Source organism: Pyrus communis, chromosome 2 (assembly GCF_963583255.1).
Source record: "Pyrus communis chromosome 2, drPyrComm1.1, whole genome shotgun sequence".
Classification (NCBI taxonomy): domain Eukaryota; kingdom Viridiplantae; phylum Streptophyta; class Magnoliopsida; order Rosales; family Rosaceae; genus Pyrus; species Pyrus communis.
Window position 1 is genome coordinate 66,556 of NC_084804.1, and position 20,544 is coordinate 87,099.

Genomic DNA, 20,544 nt, shown 5'->3' on the forward strand with positions numbered 1-20,544 from the left:
AGTAGTAACTTTTTCTTAAACCAAAAACAATTTAATGACAAAAGCTTCACTTTAATGAAAAACATAAAAATTTAATATAATAAAGATAAAAACAAAAGAGAAGCCTAAAATAAGGGGCCTATGAGCTGGAAGCAAGGGTCGCGTGCAATATCTCATAAAACTAAAATTACATAGCAGGAATATCCCATCAATTTATGCTTTATTTCTGTGAACCAATTGTCTTAGACTGCAACAATATCCATCAACAACTTGAAAAAAAATGAACCGAAAATGCATTGATATCGTATTAAAATTTTGATACTTTGTGATTCGTCAAGTTAAAAAATAGAAGTTCAAATAGGTAAATTTTTTCAACAAGTGAGACAAAATTATCAATCGTAAACACATGTCCTTATTTCTAGAATTGAACACTGCCACTAATTCTAAAATTGAACATTGCTACTATTTCTAGAAGTGAACACTGTCACCATCACTATTTCTCCATGCTAATGAAAAATAACCTATATATATTTATATATCAATATTAGATATACAGAGGACTCTTAATACAATGAAAGAAACTCATGGGAGAGCTAACAAGTGCAATGCTCCTCTTCTGATTTGATTTTCGGGTTTAATGATTACACAGTACGTATGAAAGTACTCACCAAAAGTGCTGAGAGTTAATTAGCTTCCTAAACTGTAAGTGACCCTTTATCACAATGGTAAAAAGAAATGTTGTCCTTGCATCATGGCGTGGGTTCGAACCTTATTGGCTCCTTAATATAACATCTAATCTAACAGATCTATTATTTGACAAAAAAAAAAAAAAAATTCTAACAAATCTATCGTTTGACCAAAAAATTTAGCTTCTTGAACTTAGTCTTTGAAAATTTTGTCCTTTTGTTCCTTTTGTTTCAATGTGTAGGATAGCTCAGTGAGCTCATATGCAAGTGTACCTCTTAGATTCATTCCTAACTAGACTTACATGTCGTTGGATTTCCACATGTCACAATCTCATGGTATCTTGGTTTAGGTTTGAATTTGTACAAGACATTTGCTTATACCAAAGAACGTAGCCGTTTGTTTTCATCATCTTTAGACAGAAATGGAATAGTGAATGCTTCCTTTCATCTTCTCCACTGTTTATAGTTTTCAAACATATACTAACATGAAGCTCAGGTTCTTTCACCGAGTACTGAATCAACGGTCTTGTTTTAATGTGTAACTTAAATTACAGTTTTGGTGTGCATTAAAAAAAATGGGCCGTAACACAAAATGGGAGAAGGCCCAAATGGGAAGAATAATAGGAAAATTAATAAAAAAAATTTGAAAACTTTAAGTTTTAATGATAAGGATAAAATAAAAGATAAATTAAATAATACCAGAATTAACTTTTTAATGTAAAAATGTAATTTTTTTGTTAAATTAATAGTAACAGAAGTTTTTCGTTAAACTTGTTAGGGAGTGATGTTGGTGAAGGAGGAAATGACAGCGAGGACGGAGAGCGGTTGTATACAAGAGAAGGGAAGGGAAGACGTTCTCGCTTTTGATTTGGTTTGACCTCTCTCTCCCCTGTTTTGTTTCGGTGGTTTTCTTTTCTACCCCCACTCCTACTCCCTTTCCCTTGTGGATTCCGTTCCGTGTACAAATTACAATTAAAATTGTCAATAAATTAAACAACAGACAGACAGACAAACCTTAGTTTTGGAATTAGAATTTAATTTGCGATCATTGGATTCGATCAAACTTGTTGTTTGTTGGTGTTTTGTTGATAAGACAGACAGAGAATGTCTTACGCGTATTTGTTCAAGTACATTATCATCGGCGATACTGGTACTCCTTCAATTATTCTTTTATTTATTTGATTTGATTTGTGCATTAATCGAATTTAATTTAATTATTCTTCTGTCCTTGTCCTCGTTTTGATGAATTGCGATTTGATTTGTGTTGTGTTGCAGGAGTTGGAAAATCATGTCTTCTTCTTCAGTTCACCGACAAGAGGTTTCAGCCAGTGCACGATTTAACTATTGGCGTTGAGTTTGGAGCCAGGATGATCACCATCGACAACAAACCTATCAAGCTCCAAATCTGGGACACGGTTTCTTTCTTTCTTACAAATTCATTCATTCTTTCATTTTAATTAATTTTTTTTATGGAATTGACATAATAATTCAATGCAATTGTTAAGCTTTTCGACTTACGATTTTCCGCGCATGCGAATAAATTTACATTATATTTATATAATTTTAGGCTGGCCAAGAGTCTTTCAGATCCATAACACGGTCCTACTATAGAGGGGCAGCTGGTGCCTTGCTTGTCTATGACATCACCAGGTATTCTTTCAATTCTAACCTCATCCTCAACATAATAATTTTGGATTCTTTGTTGCACTATCGCCATGCGGCATCTCTTACTTTGGACGACGGACTATGAACTATGGACTATGGACACCACTTTGTCATATTCAATTTTTCTTTGTGGTTTTTCGAGTAAGATATAACCCCGTCTGCTTTGATTCCCTATAAGTTTCTCAGAGTGTATTGTTCACTGTAAATAAATTGTTTTCGGAGAAGGTATTTCCATCACAATTCACATGGAAAATCACTCCTCATACTTCTATTATCCAGTTAGGTTAGGCTTAAAAATTCTCTTGCTGTGTTTTGCCTATTGCATTAGACAAGTAAAAGCTCAGGCGAGATCCCAGTAATCTACTGGATTCATATGCTAGTGTGGATGAAGAGCATTAAGCACCTTACTATGCCATGTTAAGGCACTGGCGATGACGATAATTCCTTCCCTTACTCTTAGGAGGGAAACTTTTAATCACTTGGCTAGCTGGTTGGAGGACGCGAGGCAACACGCAAATGCAAACATGACAATTATGCTCATTGGTAATAAGTGCGATCTAGCTCACAGACGGGCTGTGAGCACAGAGGAAGGGGAGCAGTTTGCAAAGGAGCACGGCTTGATCTTCATGGAGGCGTCTGCTAAAACTGCTCAGAATGTTGAGGAGGTGACAAAATATTATCTTTTTGATGGCCATTGTTTTTTAAGAAAACTGATATCTTCATCATGTTTTTTTTTTTACCTTTCCTTTATTAATAATAGTTGCATTTTCCAATCCATTCAGGCATTTATAAAAACTGCTGCAACCATATACAAAAAGATTCAAGATGGAGTGTTTGATGTATCAAATGAGGTTAGCTTTCTCTCTTTATGAATCATTCCTTACATGTCCTCCTTATCTATTACTTGATATTTATTAAAATATGTAGAAAATTTCTGCGGTATAGTTATGTTCTCATTAGTGCTTTCTGTTTGGTAGGGAGGATAAAAGTGTGTTTTTGATATTGCAGAGTACTTTGTGAATGCCAAGTAATGATTGACTATATGGTTTCATGGAGCCACTATATGAATGCATTTTATATTGGTGGGTTGCATAATAATTTTCTTCTGTGATTGCAAATTACGGTTGCTTAAATTTATAGTAACCTGAAAATGTAATGGGTAAGCTCACATTTGCAATATATAAAGACGAGGCTGGGTCTTGCCTAATGCTCATTGAATTGACTCTCTGAAAAAATAAAACGATATCGCAATAAAATACGAAATGAACAAAAAGCCTTCTTGTGGATGCTCAGAGACAAATTGAACAGTTTGTTATGTTGAATGAAAGAGAGCTGTGTATGAGCTTATTCCCGATTCTTGGTCTTGTTTGCAGTCTTATGGCATAAAAGTTGGATATGGTGGAATTCCAGGACCATCAGGAGGCAGAGATGGCGCTTCCTCTCAAGCTGGAGGCTGTTGTAGTTGAAAGTTTGATCTCATGTGCCATGTTGAAAGCGGTTTATCTGGCGTTTGTTTACATTCTCAGTTTTTATTTTTATTTTTAAGTTTTTGTGGTTAAATATGAAGGTTATGGATCCCTTCTTTATATAAACGAAATTGAAATACGTGTATAATTCTTGGTCATGTTCTAATTTGATTGTAAATTAGTCATTTAAAGTTAGGTGAGTTGAATGAAAGTGCAGATTCTGAGTAGACAGGGACTCATTGTTATTTATTGGTGTTCATATTGGCGTTTCTATACGTTCCTTGCTGAAAACCGATGGTGGCTACCTTCGATTTGAAATTTCCCAGTAGATTTACATGATTGTCTTTCAAAATAACTGAGTCCTGGAGTCGGTACCTAGTACCTAATTACCTGTAGTCTATACAGAGGACATTTGAGTCTTAGGAAAACTTTGAATAACATACAATTATCAATGTATGCACGGTCGTGAGCTTCTCCCATAGTTTCTGTCCCTTCATTATTCCATGTGAGTAGTTGTATGTAGACATTACCACTCACACAAAAGTCCTTTTTGTGTAAGTGCTTTTGCATATGGAAGCGTTTCTCGTCTGCCAGGGAAAATCCAAGCCTGATGGTTGCGCTAAAATCACAACTATACTATTCGTACTTGTTCATACAGTATTTCTTCCAGCTAGCAAACTATGGGATTTTTCATTGGTGATTGGTATGGATGACTCGATCACATGGTTGTCCGACCACATACAGAAAAAAACACCCGCCGACATTCTACACCCAGCCACATCACAAATCTTGAAATTGAAATGATTATATACAGGAATCCTGGTATCATTTTTTATATTTTTCCCACATAAATACAAATTCACATATATTGTTCAAGCTATTTAACTATGACTAAAAAGATTATCTAAGATTTCAAATTTTGAATCTGTCTAAACTAAAATACCTAAATCTGAATCAATAAAACTAATTGTGGCGGGAACTGTTATTGTCAAAAGATTGTCGTCTTCACCTCTGAATTCAAATTCCTCGTCGTCTTTGGAGTTCACTGTGCAAGCTTTGGGCTTTAAACTCGAGTAAGCTCCAAAGCTACACCTCATCGTCCCTTAGATGTGTATTTCACTGCTAGAATTATGAATAAAGCACTCAACTGCTTCATCAGCTCCATCCGAATTGTGCATGTTCAATAATCCAATCGCTGCAAATTCAATGTTTTGCTTGTAAACCTGTGGAAGTGGAAATCACGCACAAATTTATGTTTTAAGAGTAATCAGTGTACTGTGTTACTACCCGTACGTTACATAATTTTAATCCCAATTCTTAGGAAACGCGTTCAGAAGCCAACCTTACTAGGAGATCCAGTAAAGACATCGCAATGGAGGACTCTTAATGCTACGCTAAATGACTTGTCCTTTGGTAACCGAGACAGACCGCCCTAAAATTGCATGAAACATATATCAAAATACATTGAATTTAGGGTAAATATCAGTTTAATACTCTCAAGTTTCATGGTTTTCAATATTTGGTACATGAAGTTTTTTTCGTCCCAGAGTCATACCTAAAGTGTTAATTTTGAGACAGTCTCATACATCCGTTAGTCTGGCTGTTAAGTCTTCCGTTAACTGATGACGTAGCGCTCATATAGACAATGATTGGGCGCCAAGTGTCACTAAGAGATCCACGTAGAAATTAAAAATTCAAGAAAAAATTAAAAAAATAGAGAAAAAAAAAATTTGGGTTAAATCTCAATCCCGCCCCTCACCCACCCCACCTTCCCTTTCCCTGATACCCACCCGCCACCATCCATTTTCATTTTTCCCGCTCGTGGCTTCTTGCGGTAATGGAGTACCATCTTATATAAACCACAATGCGGAACATTTGATGTACCATCTTGTATTTCTAGTAGCGCAAAAAATTTCTCCATAAATAGAAGCTTTAGCTTGGTTGAATAATTATTTCAGTCTTAGGTCATGTGTAATGGTTGGATTAAAGTGTAAAATTTAAGCTTTAAACCCACCCAATAGCTTTCCAACTATTGGGCTTTAAATAACCCATGTGGGAAAATCTGGGCCATATTCCACCCAAGTTTTAAGCCTGGGTTAAAGATTTGGGCCCACATTATGTGTAGACGCGTTGAACAAATGAGGGAAGCGCATCTAAGTTTTACGTCGGAAGCTCAACACGCCACAAAGCTGCACTCACTGGGTCCCAACGGCTGACAGCTTTGTCAACCACTACTTGGGAGCCTAATCAAGGACGAAGTCAAAAATCTATATAGATGGGGACATCCTCAAACAATAAAGTCATAAATTAAGAAGGTCATGAATTTATCAAACAAAACACATATATTAATCCATAAGGTTTTCATATAACATATTATAATATCGCTTGACACATTTTCATCTTTTAAAAATGTTGCATGACCACTTCATTACCAATACCATCAAACATCTCTCTCTATATAACCATATTATCATTCATCTTTTAATCTCCATTCGATTTCTTAATCAATTCTTCATAGATTTCATATCCAAAAATGTTGCATCACATGGGATTGCTATATGCATTGCATTTTTTCCATACACACAACAACAACAACAACAACAACAACCTAGTGGGAGCATCTGCCCCCTCTAGGCCCAATGTGGCTCCGTCCATAAGCCTAATGAGTAATGGCTCTTTTAGCCATAAATGGGCCATTGGTTGATCTAACGGTTTATATTCAATTTATTTTTGTTTTAATATGAGCAAATCTAATAGTAAAAAAAAGTCTAAAGGCACAAAATTAAATCCAACACTAAAACAAATACAAACTATATTTAACTCAAATATGACCCAAAAACTCTATAAAGGGTGGTGCTATCCATACATTATTTTTACCTTTCATACACCCTCTTAATTCCGAGTGTCAGATAGAATGAGCTGAAGAAAATTTAATGACAGAAATTAACGGGGGGTGTGTGAGAAGTAAAAATATATAGGTTGTGCTTAGGAATGTGATAGGTTGTGTGATTTTTTTATTATTAATCTAAATTTCAATATATATTTTTTAAAATGTTCATAAAAATAAATTAAAATATATATATATATATGTATATAGTTTTTTTTTTTTTTTTTTTTTTTTTTTTTTTAAGCTAAGGCGAAAATATATAGACGTCATTCCATAATATCAAATTTAAAATTTATCATAATTATTGAACCAAAAAAAAAAAAAAAAATTCTGAGTTATAACTTAAAATTCTCTCAGTTAAATTTTTAAATTTTAACCCCAATCATTGCACATAGTCTCATAGTCTCATGTATCATCAATTATCCTTCATTTTTCAATTTTCTTTATATCACTATTTATTGCATGCACTCTCTTTCCATCTTTAAAACAAGAATGGTACTAGGAGGTCACCCTAACAATTTTCTTAACATAAAAAGTAAAAAGAAAGATAAAAAACGAAACAATTTTAAAACAAGCTCTTTAAAAGGGCGTTAATCAGAAGAAAATTTTATGAGTTCACAAATCACGTAATGTATCATTTGACTTGTACTAAAAAGAATGTACAATTTTCTATTTCAAGGTATATACGACTAACAAACAAATTTTCGTATTATAATTAAAGTGCTGTAATAACGATATGCAGTTGTGTTTCAGATCTTTTGAAAATTAATTTGTCAAACCAAATTCGTTGATTGACTCAAACCTTGTAAATGTAAATATCGTGATCATGTAATTTTTTTTATATATTTTTTTTTGACGAATCATGATCATGTACTTGACATTTGACAACGCGGAGGGGGTACGTGTCTACTGTCTTGCAAGAGGGGGCGCCACGTGCAGTTTTGTTTTTGTCTGATCAGATCAGATCAGATGTTGAACTGTAGAGGACCTCATCAGCTGAGTGTTGCATGCTCTTATTATATATATATATATCATTCAGGGAGATGATTCATTCTTCATTTGAGATATTTGCGTAAAACTTGTGGCTGTTTAATTGTTTGTGATATATTTGGTTATAATTATAAACTAGCCAGGAAATAGGTAAGACGATGGCCGTGGCGCAGACAGACCCAGCAGCAGCAACGAGAAGACATGATGATGATGAAGATCGGGTGATGATATACTTGCCCTTCTCTAATCGTGTGAGGCTCCAGAAACTACCCCTCCTAACTGATCATCTCTCGCTCGGATCAGATTCAGACCTAGTTCAAAGTAACCTCATCAACACCAACCCCCTAGAACACAACCCCTTCTTCTCCCAGTCCGATTGTTTCTACATAGCCCCATCTGATGTCGTCCTCCGCCACATCATCTACGACTACAAACACCCTCAACCGAAAGCTGCAGCAGCAGGTGGAGGTGGCGGTGAAGAAGCAAAACAAGGCTGCTCTAGTACTACTACTAGTGCCTTGGCATACCACCGCGCCGGCCCACGACGCCAAATCTTGTTCGATGCGTCCAGGATCAAGGCGGCTATTGTGACCTGCGGTGGCCTCTGCCCGGGTCTCAACACCGTCGTCCGAGAGCTTGTTCTTGGCCTCTGGGATCTCTACGGGGTCCGTCACATTTTTGGTATCAAGGCTGGCTACCGTGGCTTTTACTCTACGGAACCCCTCCCACTCAACCCCAAGCTTGTTCACAACTGGCACAAGAACGGCGGCACCCATCTCCAGACCTCCAGAGGCGGTTTTGATCTTCAAAAGATTGTCGATGCCATCCAACGTCGCGGCTATAATCAGGTTGTCATTCATGTCAATCAATTTGAATTAATTCCTTTACTATTTGAGTTATATATTCCTCTAGTACGCAACCTCAGCCCTCTTTAATTTATTTATAAATTAAACGAAAATTGTGTGGTGGTGATTTCTCTATGACTTGATGATGATTATCTACTACCTAACCTAGCTACACATGTAAAAGTAACTGTGTTCAATGCCCAGCTGATGCTAGATGTATTTGGATCAGAAATGTTCTCTTAGTTATCAGGTTACCAAAGAATTCATGAGTACCCATTTTAAGATTTGATATCAAAACGGAGAATAAATGAATGGTCACCCATTTTTCAATTTGGTATCAAAGGGGGATTATAAATAGATGTGTTTTAATTTCAAACATTCATATCAAATTCAATAGTAGGCATGGGTATTATGAATTTTTGGTTCGAGAGGACGGGCGTATTTATATGCCACTACACAAAAACTAAGCATTTGTTATAACAGGTTTAAAACCATGTTTGTAGAGAATGTAGCAACTTTTAGCCCAAACACAGCTATAAGTAATGGCTAAAAGTGTCATAAAACATAGCTATAAGTGACTTGTCTAATAATTTCTTAGACTGATACGACGATAAGTGATGACTAAAAGTGCCGCAAAACTTAATTTTTTGTTTTGTGTCTTTCTGTCAGAATTATCAAAACCATGAATTGTGTTCTAATAAACTCAGTTGCCACATATATATTTATATTTGAAGGTACAGAGTACCCTCGCTTTTATATGTGTACCAACTACCAACAAAACATGATTGTAATGGTAAATGGTTATGTTATGAATAACCCGAGCTAGTTGAGTTATTAACTTTATATGCTATGATAATCTCCATGGATAACTAATATGTATATTATCAAACAGTTGTACATCATAGGTGGAGATGGCACGATGCGCGGGGTCGTTGAGATATATCATGAGATATGTCAGCGCAAACTGAATATTGCGGTGACTGGAATTCCAAAAACTGTGGACAATGATGTAGGTATCATCGACAGGTCTTTTGGGTTTCAGACAGCGGTAGAAATGGCACAGCAGGCAATCAGCGCAGCTCATGTGGAGGCGGAAAGTGCAGTGAATGGAATAGGGTTGGTGAAGCTAATGGGTCGAAGTACAGGGCATATTGCTCTACATGCAACACTGAGCAGCCGTGACGTGGACTGCTGCCTAATTCCTGAAACTCCATTTTACCTGGAAGGAAAAGGAGGGCTATTTGAGTTCCTTGAGCAGCGATTGAGGGAGAATGGACACGCAGTGTTAGTAGTGGCTGAGGGAGCTGGACAGGATCAAATGATCGAGGCTAATAACAATGATCATCATGCTGATAATAATAAGGATGAATCAGGGAACCCAGTGTTCCTTGACGTTGGGCAGTGGTTGAAGTCGGAGCTAAACAAGTGGTGGAAGAGGGAGCACCCAAATGAGCTCTTCACTGTCAAGTACATAGATCCGACATACATGATACGCGCGGTCGCTGCAAATTCAACAGATAACTTGTACTGCACACTGGTGGCACATTCAGCAATCCACGGAGTCATGGCAGGTTATACTGGATTTGTGTCTGGCCCCATCAACGGAAACTATGCTTACATTCCACTGGAAGAGGTTGCCAAGGCTAAAAATGAAGTCGACACGAGAGACCACAAATGGGCCTGGGTTAGATCGGTCACCAACCAGCCTGATTTTCATATATACAGCAACGACGACAAGGACTGACTATTAAATTCAACCATGCATGCACTACAAAACAGTAATCATATGTACTTCTCTCTTCTGAGTCTTCTCTGTATTGATGATTGATCAGGCTTTAATTTGATCTCTAGCTAGTTTGATGTTTCCAAATAATTAACCTCCACTAGCTGCCACCTTCAGAATAAAGGGTAAATTCCTACCCGCATTTTAAACTTTGTAATAGTTATGTAGTAGTCATATTGAAGGACAATTCGGAGATTTTGTTTACTTCTATCAATTTCAAATTTTTTTATTTGCTTTTTTTTTTCTTGCTTAAAAATTCATAATAAATATACTCAGGGCTCAAAATATGATTAATACTGCATCCAAATGTTCTATAACATTTTCTTTAGTGGTGGATTTGAGAAAAATTATTCATGTAGAAATTCACAAATATTTTTTAGACATGTGATAACTTTAAATTAAATAATAGAATCTCAGACATGTGATAATTTTAATGAAGCCATAGTTCTATCATTTAAAACTTAAAAAAATAAATAACAGTACAGTTATAACTGTGCACTACGAGTTTTTATATTTTAGTGCTGCTTTATAGCTTCATTATTAATAAAAAAAAATAACATTGCATTTAATGTAAATTACGATGCTAACACTCAATGATCTTCCATTTTGTGAGTTAATGGACTTTTATTCACAACATCATAGTGAAAAAGATTCTCTCCACTGAGCAGTAGTGCCACACCCCGACCGAGATCGGAGCGTGCTGGCCGTCACACGAAGGTGACGTAGCCATGTGCACGTGCGGAAGCCAATAAAGTAATAATATAAAAGTACGAATAATTAAAAACTAGCATACAAAGTACTAAACCAGTGCTAGCGTAAGTGAAAGACAATTTCAGAGCAGGTCTACAGCAGTCCAAAAGAAAGTTGCGACATAAGTACACCCAAAGGTGACCCTACGCTGGTGAGTATCTGTCAGAAAAGCCGGGAGAATCCTCTGGGAATACCACCGAAACTGCTAATCAACTAGAACCTGGAGGGGCGCAAAACAAAAGCGTGAGTGGGCAAAAACAAAGCTCTTTGAAAACCATTTAGCAAAATACATTCTAACCCCTCGCCGTAAAACCTGTATACTTCCCAGAAAATAAACATATATACGTATGTATAGATATGCCAACCATGCTCAAGGGTATGCCAATCATGCTCAAGAATATGCCATGTCAAAGCCTCATAACGAAATGCAAGTGCTCAGGTATAAATCACATCAATAGCATAACATCTGGCAGCCGGAGTCACCTAACGTGACCTGTACGGCTGCATATATAGCTCAAATCTCAAACTCAATAACTGAACCTGCCCACGAGTCGGAACCACCTAAAGTGGTCTGTACGACAGGCCTGGGTGTAATACATATGTACGCTCTAGTGCTACGATCACGTGAAGGCTGTGCGAATAATCGCGGGTCACCTACGAGTCGGAACCACCTAATGTGGTCTGTACGACAGGACTGTGCACCTAACTTGGATCCAAGCTGAGCGTGTGGTGCGGGAGGTGAACATCACGTGAAGGACTGTGCCCTACTCTGGGCGGGAGCACTAACACCGGGGGTGCAGGTTATGAGCTCTCTAATCATCTCAAACCACTACTGAAATGTAAACATGCATACCTCTTACCTGTGCGTCCACGGCACCCAATATGCATATATAAATGTATGCCACTACTAATGCATGTGATGGTGCATAAACGATAATAATAAAGTGCATGGCATAACATAAATAACCCTTTTTAAACAATTTCTGGGAATATAAATGCATATAGGTATATACGGAAAACAAAAGCCCACTCACTGGTATGTGGAAGGGTCGTAGCCCCCCTGCCTCGAGTGCGAACGCTCGTCCTCAGGGTACGTGTCACCTATATGCGAAATAACTATAAAAACGTTAACTTTAAAGCACATAACCAACTTCTCGTAATAACTTCTCATACATTGCTCAAAATGGACAAATGAATATACCAACGTGCTCTACACAACCTCAGGATCACAACCATAATTTTAGAAAAATTTTCCTCCGCCACACACGCCCCCACGCGCCGGCCACGAGCAGGCACGTGCGGCGCACACTGACGGCGTCAACTGACGCCGTGAGGAATATTCCGTCAGTTTTGACAGATTCCGTCAACGGCGTCAGGAATATTCCGTCAACTCTGACGGAATATTCCGTCACCTTCTCCGTTCAGTTTCCGGTGCCGTCGCCGGCGCCGGAAAACTGGAAAAACTTCAAACCTTGTTTTCTCGTTCGTTTCTCAACCATTTTTCATGATTCTTGGACCAAAATGAAGCTTAGGACTAGTAGAATCATGATAGACTACTTTTAAAAGCTAAAAACCACGCGATTATACCTGTCTCAAAACTCAAAACTCGGCCAACTTCGACCACGGTGATCCCGACGTCCAAAATCGTTCAACGAAGCATTCCGAGGCTCCTCGTGACACCACCAAGCTATCTACGAGCTTAGAAATCCCAAAAACTCAATGAATAATCTTTGCATGAATAGTACTCAAATCGGCCATTGTCGAATCGACGTGAAAACGAAGGATTTCTCACCTGAAAATGGTATGGCTGTGCTCCCCTCGACCTCACGAGTTCAACGGTGTAGTTGGTTCCCTCGATCTGTGATGATTTGAGGGTTCTTGGTGTGTGTCCGTACGTTTGAAGGAAGAAGAAGAAGAAATGGGAGTACGCGAGAGAGAGAGAGAGACAGGGAGAAGACAGAGGGTGAGGGAGAGTGAGACAGTGTGTGTGTGTGGCCCTACACTTGCCAACACCACACAAAACAACCAAAAACATAACGAGACGATCTAGGGGTAGAAAAGTCATTTCACTAGTACGTTTTAATAATCCCGGGACGGGATGTCACAAGTAGCAACTGTAGAAACAAAATAATAATAAATAAATCTACTATTCATAAAAGAAATTTAAATTCAATTATTCGGTTACGCAATAAATTTCACAATATTCAAATTTTATTATTCATAAAGTAAATTATTTAATAAGTTATGAAGAACTTACTTTGAAATTTGAAAGATTAAATTTTGGTGGTCGTTGGAATGATCGCCAAAGTGAGGTGGTAGAAGTTTGGGCGTTAGCAAGTGAGTTTGGTGGGATTGGGGGTTGAGAATTAGAATTGAAATTTTGGAATTGAGTTTTGGGGATTTTGGGGGGTTTTCTGAGTCTTTTTTTTTTCTTCAAAGTTTTAGATTATCTTTTTTGTTTAGTTGTTGCATTTTTAATTTACTTTTTATAAAGTGACTTTGTCCAAAATGACATCTTATTGGCTAGGTCATATTTAAGAAACAAATAATAATAAGAAGAACGACTCTTCTTTGAGATATTTTATCAAACAGTTAAAGGGCTTGTATGAAGACCAATTTCAACCTTCAAAAATACATTATGTAAATTATCCATGAATATTCGCTGGAATGCAAGGGTTACCTGACCCTCCTTGCATGTAAGTGCGTCTGCCTCTGTTTAGCAGCCGCCAAAAATTTCTTGCGAATCCTCAAATGGTCAGATGTCACATTTTTCTTATAAAAATCAGTTTCACGAATTTATACAAAACGTTATTTTTTAAAAAGATTTTCGCGTAAGTTTCGCCACATTGTAGAATATTTGGGAGACTTTTAGACCCCCATATATCACTTCCAAGCTACATTAACATGTTTCATTTACTTATCTATTTTTAAGTTTATAAATTCATAAAGATACTTCGAGGACTAAAAAACAATACGAAAATTAAAGAAAAGAGTTTAAAAACTTTGAGTTTTAACCAAAATGACAAAAATGTATTGTAAGTGAATAGTACCATGGGTGACTTTTTATAGTAAAAATATCATTAACGTTAAAAGTGAACAGTACTATAAGTGATTTGTTAAGACTCCTAAAAACAATGGTAATATTTTGAGTGAGACATTTATTAACTCGAGTAATTTCAAACGTGCTTAAAGCGACCTTAAAAGATCCAAAAGGTGGGCAATATATTTCAAACACAGTGTCTCACTTAGTTTAGGTTCCATCATCAATCAATTATTTAAAAAATGTACTATTTAGTTCTTTGTCATATCGTTTTCTTCACATGTCATCCTAAGCATTCCATAGTAGTTTGAGTAAGTATGATATCTATATATACAAATCAGGCAACCTGAGTTTGATACTATAATTAACACTATGCTAGTATTGTGAAATCCCGTTTAAGGATTTCACTGTTATAATCTACGTATTTGTATTATTGAGATTTTATATTATTTTTCGAGAATTTATATTAATTTATTTGAATTTAGATTTTAATTAAACTAGCTACGAAGTTTGAAGTTTGGGAATTAATTATCCTAAAATCCATAGGCCTTTTGAGGTCACAATTTATATTTTCGATTAGAGCTCGATCTCACGAACACGTAGTCATAAGCCGTTCGTGAAACAGAATTATAACGAAAGAGTTACTAATATTTAAAGTTAGGGATACTTTTGTAATTTTGGCTCTCATCTAGAATACTCCAGATTTTCTGGAACCATCAGATGGTGCCACGTGTGTGGCCAAGATGGTGGGATAAGAAGGGAAATGAGAGAGATGGATAGATAGGAGAAGAGGAAAATGAGAAAGAGGGGAGGGAAGTCGACCCAATCAGAAGAAGAGGGGGAGAGGAATTGACGAATGGGAGACATAAGAAAGGAGGGGAAGGATGGGAGGAAGAAAACACCCAATTCGGATCCCTTTTCTGACCCGCGTGACCTTCCCGGTTCCCTTCATCCTCTTCGACGGTTTTTCGTCTGTTTTTTTGGCAAACCATGTCCAAAAAACACCTGGGAAACACTCCACGACCTTCCCTTTACCATTTACAACCCAAAATTGATGGAAATTGACTTTGATTTAGTGAAACCCGCACTGGTGGGTGTGATGGATCTGTGTCATCGATCCATCAATTCTAAAAGGTTTTCCATCAACTACCACCATCCTCAGGTGTCTCTTGAGTCCAGGAACAAAGCACATGGGTGGGTTGAGGTGTCGGAGCCGTTTTGGAGTCGAATCAAGAACACCCAATTCAAGGCTTTCTGACAGATCAAGGTAGTTTTCAGGTGTTTCCCAATCGAATTGGACTTCGGCCCAGGTATGAAAATTTCTCCCCTTATTGACATCTATAAATTTGTCAATTTTGGTAATTTTGGAAATAGTTGAATTTTCCGGTGAGTCGGGGGCGGCCGGTCGCCGCATGCGGCAACATCGCTTGGGCCGAGACTCAACCTGCCCATATTAGGCTAAATTTGATGCCTCGACTCCATATTTGATATCTGTGTAGTGAAATTTCGATGTTTTAATATAGTTTTGTAATTGACCGCTTGGTTGGCCGTCACTTGATTATTATATGAATTGACGATCTGACCATTGGATCGGCACCAAAATTTAATACACAATAGTATGTAATATTTGAGAACATTAGGAACTGACGGATTGGGAATACGACATGCGGATCTTTCCAAATTGGATTTCTAAGTTTGTAAAATCAAACGTTGACCGCTACTTGAATTTGCGATTGGCGGAGATCCAACCGTTGGATCGTAATGAAATTTTAGTATGTTGTTCTAGAAGAGTAACGAGACTCTTGAAAAGTTACGGATCAGAAATCTGATAGGTGGATCTTCCAGATTAGATTACTAGGTTTGTGAACCCTATCCTCGATCTTGATCGATGATTGACTTTTTAGTCAAGCAAACCGAGTTTCTAGCGTGCCGTTTATCTTAGAGTGTTGTTGAGATTTCATGAAGCTTAGTGGGCTCATTGCGACGACGTGTGTCTTGATTTACGTACGAGTGACTATAATATAGGTGATTTATATTGAGTTGTTATTTTATTTTATTGCCATCGATCTGCGTTTGTGAATTGCGATTTGATTGTGGATTGAAAACATTTATGATAGGTGATTTGAACTGTGTTTGATGTGTATGATTGGCATGTTATGATGAAATGTGAGGGCTAGTAGTGGACCGTTAACCCATTGTGACGGGGATTTGTTGCTTTGACACTTGTTTCACGTCTCGTTTCCTTATTTCATTTCTTGTTTCGTTGAGCTTTCGTATGTTGAGTACTTGTTTCATGTCTTGTTCTTCGAGCGTTGTTATATTCCTTGGACTTCTGCCCGATTTCCTTGAGTGATCCGGAATTGAGTATCCGATGGGGTTCCGTTGAGTGGTCCGAAATCCCTTGTGATCCGCAATTCCATTGAGTAGTCCGAAATTGTATCCAGCTTGGATTTCATTGAGTGGTTTGATATGCATTGTACTCCGCGATTCCATTGAGTGGTCTGGGATCGTATCTACTCGGATTCTGTTGAGAGATCCGGAATCCCTTATACTCCACGATTCTGTTGAGTGATCCGGAATCGTATCCTAATTTGGATTCCGTTGAGTGGTTCGAAACCTGATGTTGATGGATTTTGTTGAGTGGTTCGAAATCGCATCATTTGACTTGTTGGTTCCTTGGATTTGATTTCAACTTCAGAGATGTAGGCTTCGGCCGAACCGTGTTGCTCTAGCCCTGCATTTCGGTGCATGGTATGTGTTATTGATTGATGTGATTGTGGAATGATGTTGGTTGTGATTGTTGTAATTATAATTAGACTTGTTGACTAATATGGCTAGAGATTTATGTTGCGTTTCGTCGAATGTTCCTCGTGATGTTGCATATCTGTTGTGTGGTATTACGTTGAGACATAGTCATTTATGTGATGATTATTCGAGTATAGCGAACGACGAACTACGTGTATTTGGTGACGTCACGTGTCGATCCTAGACATATGTCGGGATCGGGGCATGACAAGTATGCTACACTAGTGTGAGTTCAAGATATTAATACCACACTCATGAGTTTAAGATACCATTTTCATTAGTTTTCCTTTTTTATTATTGCTTTTGTTTTAAATTCATATAATTATTTAATGTAATAAAATAATAGTTTTACTTAGTATATTACATAAAAAGCAAAACTTTAAAAGATGTCAAATAACACACGGATTGTCAAATGCATCGGAAAAATAAACACGGATTGTCAAATTTAAGTTTAATATCTCGTTTGAGATGCTCTTAAGCATATCTATTAGTGGTTAGCTATATTTGACACTTAGATCATCTCTAAAGAAAATCAAATTATAACAGTCAAATTGTAATTGATGTCTGATGTGGCAATCTGAAGTCTTATGTCAAATTATGTATTTTTCCAACCAAATTGTGAAATGATATTTATTTTTATTAAAATAGAGTTTTAAATTATTATAATTATATTAAAAAAACGTTGCAACAAAATTTTTATTAGTTGAAATGTTAGTGGAATAAGGGATCAACCATTAAAATCAATTAAAAATAAATTTAACATTTATGTCAAATTTGATTTCTAATCACAAAGCCTTCAGATCCAATTAGCAAACATCACTTTGGTTGAAAATATTTTTGATATAAAATATGCAGTGGCATTCCATCAAAGATTTTGACATCTCATTTGCCGGTGGCACACTGACTGCCGACTAATGGAGGGTATCTAGGTAATTTCAAAAAGTGCATCATTATCAGCATTGAGATTTATGTATATTTCAAAAAGTGCATCATCATCAGCATGGATATTTATGTATACATTCATGGCAGCTTCAACTTTACTCTTATTTGTGATTTGTTGCACTCTCTCTCTCTCCCCCTCACCTACAAGACAACACTCTGAGTCTATGCCTCAGCAGATATTCAGTTAATGAACCCGGTGGGGAATGAATGAATAAATTGCCTGATTGATAAGTGCTGGGGGTTTGACCAGGTTATATATTAATCCGACAAAATGTTAGAAGCCAGGTGGAGATGGAGGTGGGCATTTGCAGCAGCTCTGCTTTCTCTAGTGGTGGTTTGGAGGGCGGAGTCAGCCATAGGAGTGAACTGGGGGAGCGTGTCCTTCCACAAACTCAAGCCTTCCGCGGTGGTGGATCTCTTGAAAGACAACAAGATATCAAAGGTGAAGCTTTTCGATGCCGACCCAGATTCACTTCGGGCTCTCATGGGCAGCGGCATCCAGGTCATGGTTGGCATCCCCAATCAGATGTTGGCCGCCTTGAGCTCTTCCACCGATGCCTCTGATTTGTGGGTTCGCCAGAATGTGTCCAGATATATGGTTAAAAATGGTGCCGATATCAGGTGAGGCTGAGGCCCCTCCTCCTCCTCCTTTTCTTCTTCTCCCGGATTCTTCTTTCATTGTGCGTTTACTGCGATTGTTACTGAGAAACGGTAGGAGAATAAAAGGAAACAACTTTATAGTTGTGTAGCTTTCACTTATTAATAAATGGGAAGTGATTTGTTTTTGCCACCCACCATCCCTTGATATTAATTGGTATTGATTTTTCAGCATAGTTTGTTCATTTTTAATCATGACCTAATATCATATTATATTCTCTTCCTTGTGAAGTGATGTGCGGACTGTGCTATGCTATGCTATGCTGCCCTTTGAGATATAGGCCAGAAGAGATTGTAACAAAGCTTGTTGCTTTATCTCTAATTTCCAAAAAGATAGTAGATACTGGCCTGTTAGTTTATTTATTTATTCATATTTTTCGAAGTTTTCCAACAAGATATACAATCTGAGATTAGAGATAAACCAGTTTGTTGCCAAAACTTTGCTTCTTTCACTTGATCATCATGCTAGCCAATGAATCAAATCTTCCGTCTGCGTCTGTTTATATATTAAGTTGTTTGCTTTCGCATCCATGTCGAAACTTGTTTCCTTGTGATCCATGACAGGTATATTGCAGTAGGAAATGAGCCCTTCCTTACAAGTTACTCGGGCCAGTTTCAGTCCTATGTCATGCCTACACTGCTCAATCTACAACAGTCCTTGGCTAAAGTGAATCTTGCAAGCTACGTCAAGTTAGTCGTCCCTTGCAATGCCGATGCTTATGAGTCCTCCCTTCCTTCTCAAGGGGCATTTCGACCTGAACTCACTCAAATAATGACTCAACTTGTTTCGTTTCTCAACTCAAATGGTTCTCCTTTTGTAGTCAATATATACCCATTTCTAAGTCTCTATGGAAGCTCAGATTTTCCTCAAGACTATGCATTCTTCGAGGGGACTAGTCATCCTGTTACAGATGGGTCGAATGTTTACTCCAATGCATTTGACGGAAACTTTGACACACTAGTCGCTGCCCTCAGCAAGCTTGGATATGGTGAGATGCCCATAATTATTGGGGAGGTGGGTTGGCCCACAGACGGAGCCATCAATGCAAATCTCACTGCTGCGAGGGTATTCAACCAAGGTCTCATAAATCATGTCCTAAGTAACAGAGGAACCCCTTTAAGACCTGGTGCCCCTCCCGTGGATGTATATATTTTCAGTCTGCATGATGAAGGGGCAAAGAGCACACTTCCAGGAAACTTTGAAAGGCACTGGGGGATCTTTTCCTTTGATGGCCAGGCTAAATATCCGTTGAACCTCGGTTTGGGCGGCAGAGGATTAAAAAATGCAAGGGATGTTGAGTATCTCCCATCTAGGTGGTGTGTGGCAAAGCCATCAGGAGATTTGTCTGATGTGGTGAACCACATGAAACTCGCCTGTAGTGTTGCAGATTGCACCACACTCACCTATGGGGGTTCGTGCAACGGAATTGGAGCAAAGGGAAACATCTCGTATGCGTTCAACAGTTACTATCAGCTGCAAATGCAGAATGAACGGAGCTGTGATTTTGACGGGCTTGGTATGGTCACTTTCCTAGACCCTTCGGTTGGTGAGTGCAGGTTTCTTGTTGGCGTTACTGATACTTCGTCCAGATCTAGATCGAGATCTAGATCTAGTACTAGTTCTAGTTCTAGTTCTTGTCATCAACTGTACCGGAGGTGGATCATAGTGGGGATGTTGATTTCATGGGGGGTTTGGGTTTTTGTAATGTGAAAAGAGGTTTCACAAGTCGGGTTTTCAGGTCCCCTCTTCCGAAGCAGTGTAGGTGATTAAATACTAGTGTAGAGTATTCCCACATTTAGCAATAGAGTGGGGTGGGTCATCACTCTGAGTCTGTGACCCATGGGTGTCTAATTCAGGTATTATTATCGTGTAGGACATTTGTATTGAATTATCGTTACTTAATTTTTAGTAAAGAAAATAAAGTTGAACATAATAATCACGTTATTGTAATCTTACATCGGAATGTCACTCTTTTTTCTCCGCATTACATTACATGCATCCTGCTCAATCAATCCTAGTGACAGCAAGTAGACACACACACACACACA

General features: G+C 37.8%; 3 protein-coding genes across 3 annotated transcripts; all 3 read left to right on the forward strand.

Annotated features, from left to right (window-relative positions):
• The first annotated feature begins 1,507 nt into the window (after positions 1-1,507).
• LOC137725987 (ras-related protein RABB1c) lies at positions 1,508-4,023 on the forward strand. Its single transcript, XM_068464835.1, has 6 exons — positions 1,508-1,815; positions 1,941-2,080; positions 2,233-2,315; positions 2,791-2,995; positions 3,113-3,181; positions 3,704-4,023. Exons 1-6 carry the CDS (start codon positions 1,770-1,772, stop codon positions 3,794-3,796), a joined length of 636 nt encoding a protein of 211 aa, XP_068320936.1. The 5' UTR covers positions 1,508-1,769; the 3' UTR covers positions 3,797-4,023.
• A 3,670-nt stretch (positions 4,024-7,693) lies between these two features.
• On the forward strand, positions 7,694-10,505 carry LOC137726328 (ATP-dependent 6-phosphofructokinase 2). The gene is made up of 2 exons (XM_068465242.1): positions 7,694-8,521; positions 9,411-10,505. Exons 1-2 carry the CDS (start codon positions 7,832-7,834, stop codon positions 10,260-10,262), a joined length of 1,542 nt encoding a protein of 513 aa, XP_068321343.1. The 5' UTR covers positions 7,694-7,831; the 3' UTR covers positions 10,263-10,505.
• Positions 10,506-17,915: 7,410 nt separating this feature from the next.
• LOC137726257 (glucan endo-1,3-beta-glucosidase 5-like) lies at positions 17,916-20,446 on the forward strand. The gene is made up of 2 exons (XM_068465155.1): positions 17,916-18,459; positions 19,060-20,446. Exons 1-2 carry the CDS (start codon positions 18,110-18,112, stop codon positions 20,204-20,206), a joined length of 1,497 nt encoding a protein of 498 aa, XP_068321256.1. The 5' UTR covers positions 17,916-18,109; the 3' UTR covers positions 20,207-20,446.
• Positions 20,447-20,544: the final 98 nt, after the last annotated feature.